The sequence below is a fragment of the Dipodomys ordii genome, unplaced genomic scaffold (assembly GCF_000151885.1).
Source record: "Dipodomys ordii isolate 6190 unplaced genomic scaffold, Dord_2.0 Scaffold179, whole genome shotgun sequence".
Classification (NCBI taxonomy): Eukaryota; Metazoa; Chordata; class Mammalia; order Rodentia; family Heteromyidae; genus Dipodomys; species Dipodomys ordii.
Window position 1 is genome coordinate 243,441 of NW_012267395.1, and position 2,557 is coordinate 245,997.

A 2,557-nucleotide genomic window follows, 5' to 3' on the forward strand; every position below is an offset into this window, starting at 1 on the left:
CCGCCCCGCCCCTCTCCACCCCGGCCCCACCCCACCCGGCCCCGTCCACACCTTCCCGCGGTTGAGGGCGAAGTGGCCCAGGCCCAGCAGGCCCAGCCAGCGCACGGTGGGCTCCGGGTCCCCCTGCCACGCGCGAAGCCGCTCCAGGATGAGGTCGGCCCGCAGGAGCCGCGCCGTAGGCCAGCTCTGCAGCAGCTGGCGGGGACACCGAGTCAGCGCACGCCGCCGATCCCCGCAGGCCGGCCCCGCGCAGCGTCCCGGACACGGACACCCCTCGCTCGGCTCCCGGGAGAGGGCCTCACCCCGGTGAAGAAGGCCATGGCTGTGAGCCGCTGGGCGCTGTCGGGGCTTCGCAGCCGGGGCAGCAGGTCCGCGAAGAGGCCGCGAAGGTGGTGGTCCGCGTGGGCGACCATGGCGCTGGGTGGGCGAGGGAGAGGTCGCCCTCCGCCCAGGGCTGCTCCCGGCCCCCGCCGCCCCGGCCTTCCCGGCTCGCGGCCCTCACCTGGCCAGCAGCAGGACGCCCTCCAGGTGGGTGTGTGCTCCCGCCAGTCTCCGCCAGCCCCCGGCCTGCTCCATGCAGGTGACCACCATGCGGGCCCCGTCCCCCGCGAGCAGGGCCTTCAGGGCCTCCACCGTGCAGCTGGAGGGGCGGCGCCGGGTCAGAGCCCTGCGGCCGGGCCGGGCAGCCCCGCCGCCGGGGTGCCTCTCACCTGGCGTGGCTGTGGGGCGGTCCCCGGCGGCCCGGGCTGTCCGGGGAGCGGGCGCCGCGGGCCAGCTCGTGCAGCTGCGTGACCAGCGCCAGCAGCAGGTGTGGGTAGAAGCCTCGCGTGGCTCCCACGCAGCCAGACACCGCCAGCATCTCCCCGAGGGCACGCGTGGCCTGGGGGCAGGTGTTAAAAAGCTGTGCCTGGTGCCGCCTGAGGCCCCGGAGCGGCGGGCAGCCACCAAGTCCGCGAGTGCACGACTAATGCGCATGCCCGCCATCTCCAACCTGAGGCCTGACTCACCGGCACCCTGGCGGGGGCCCCGCCCCGCCCAGGCCCCGCCCCGCCACTCACCGCCAGTGCCTCAGGCTCCGCCCCTGCCACGCCCTTCAGCGCCCACAGAAGTTGCACCAGCACGGGCCCGTTCACGCGCTGATTCCGGCTTAGGCTGCGCCACAGCTCAGCAGCCGCCCTGGGGGCAGAGAGGGGACGCACAGGCCGCGTGAGGCACAGCACTTGCAGGGCCCGGGAGAAGCCAAGACGGCCCCCACACACTAACAAGAGGAAGGACAGGTAAACCACACTGTGAGCTTCCCTGGCCCAAGTCACACAGAAAACCAGAGGCAACGGTGGCAGATACAGAGCAGGGTCCACGTGGAAGGCACTCTGCACCCAGAGAACTGGGTCAGAGAACTGGCATTAAAAACATCAGCGGGGAGCCCATGGCTCACACCTATGAGATCTGAGGATCCAGTTCAAAGCCAGACGGGACAGGAAAGTCTGTGGAACTCTTATCTCCAATTAGCCACCAGGAAACCAAAACCAAAACACCAGAAATGGAGCTGTGGCTCAAGCCGTAGGGCACTAGTCTTGAGCAAAAAAGCTCATGGCCAACTAGCAAGCCCTGGGGCAAAGGGCCCGGGGGGGGGGGGGGGGGAATCACTGTAGAGAATTAAAGCGAAGATAACTTCTAGGACATTTAACCAGAGCCCAAAGCATCCAACACCAAAGCTGCCCTGCCCTGCCCAGGCTGGTCTCTTGGCAACCCCAAGGCGAGGTGGGAGGCCGGGAGGGGCGGGGCTAGCCTAGGGGAGGGGAGGGATTGGGCTCCCTGGCTCCTAGCCGGAGGTCTGACAGCCAAGCGGGAAGGGGGAAGGAAGCGGCTGGGCCGCATGCAGCCGCAGGGATGGCGTGCGTGCGTGCGTGCGGGTTACCAGTCCAGGGGCAGTGAGCGCGGCAGCAGTGCGCACACCACGTCCCGCGCGTGCTCCAGGGCCAGTGCACTCAGCACCCGCAGGGCTGCGCGCCGGGGCCTCCCCTCTGCCAGGCTGGGCACTTGTGCCAGCAGTCCGCGCACCAGGGCATGCACCTGGGGGAGAGGAAGACATCAGTGACCAGGCCCACGCCCTGGAAGGGGCCCTCAGCCAGCAGCCCACCTGCCCCCTGGCCGGGACCCTCAGGGTTCGGGCAGCGGCTGACCTGGTCCTCCAGTCGCTGCCCACGAGCCTCCAGGACTGAGGTCAGGCTGAGCGCCGTCGCCTGGGTCCCGGCAAAGCCAGCCTCTTCCAGACAGGCGGCCGTATAGACTGCGAGGTCCGCCAGGGCTCCTTCCTCCCAGGGGCCCTGGGGGGCCTAGGGCAGGGTAGGGGGGGGTGTATGAGGTTCCCCAAGCCTGCCGCCCCCAGCCCCTGTCTTCCCATCCCGTACAGCAAAACCCCAAGTCCCTGCTCTGCTCACAGCCCATTGACTCTCCCATCCCTCCTCTAGCCCCTGGCACCCCAACAGCCCCCTCCAGCCCCTCCCCCAGCCCTGGCCCCCTCCCCAGCCCCCTCCAGCCCCTCCCCCAGCCCTGG

General features: G+C 70.0%; 1 protein-coding gene across 1 annotated transcript in view; it reads right to left on the bottom strand.

Annotated features, from left to right (window-relative positions):
• The window catches only part of Mroh6 (maestro heat-like repeat family member 6), a 24,935-nt gene that overhangs the window by 7,846 nt on the left and 14,532 nt on the right, over positions 1-2,557 (bottom strand). The window contains exons 2-8 of the mRNA XM_013033832.1: positions 2,184-2,336; positions 1,919-2,073; positions 1,059-1,176; positions 711-880; positions 503-640; positions 303-417; positions 52-195 (exon numbers count right to left, since the gene is read on the bottom strand). Coding sequence (XP_012889286.1) covers positions 52-195; positions 303-417; positions 503-640; positions 711-880; positions 1,059-1,176; positions 1,919-2,073; positions 2,184-2,336 — 993 coding nt within the window. The remainder of the gene's footprint in view (positions 1-51; positions 196-302; positions 418-502; positions 641-710; positions 881-1,058; positions 1,177-1,918; positions 2,074-2,183; positions 2,337-2,557) is intronic.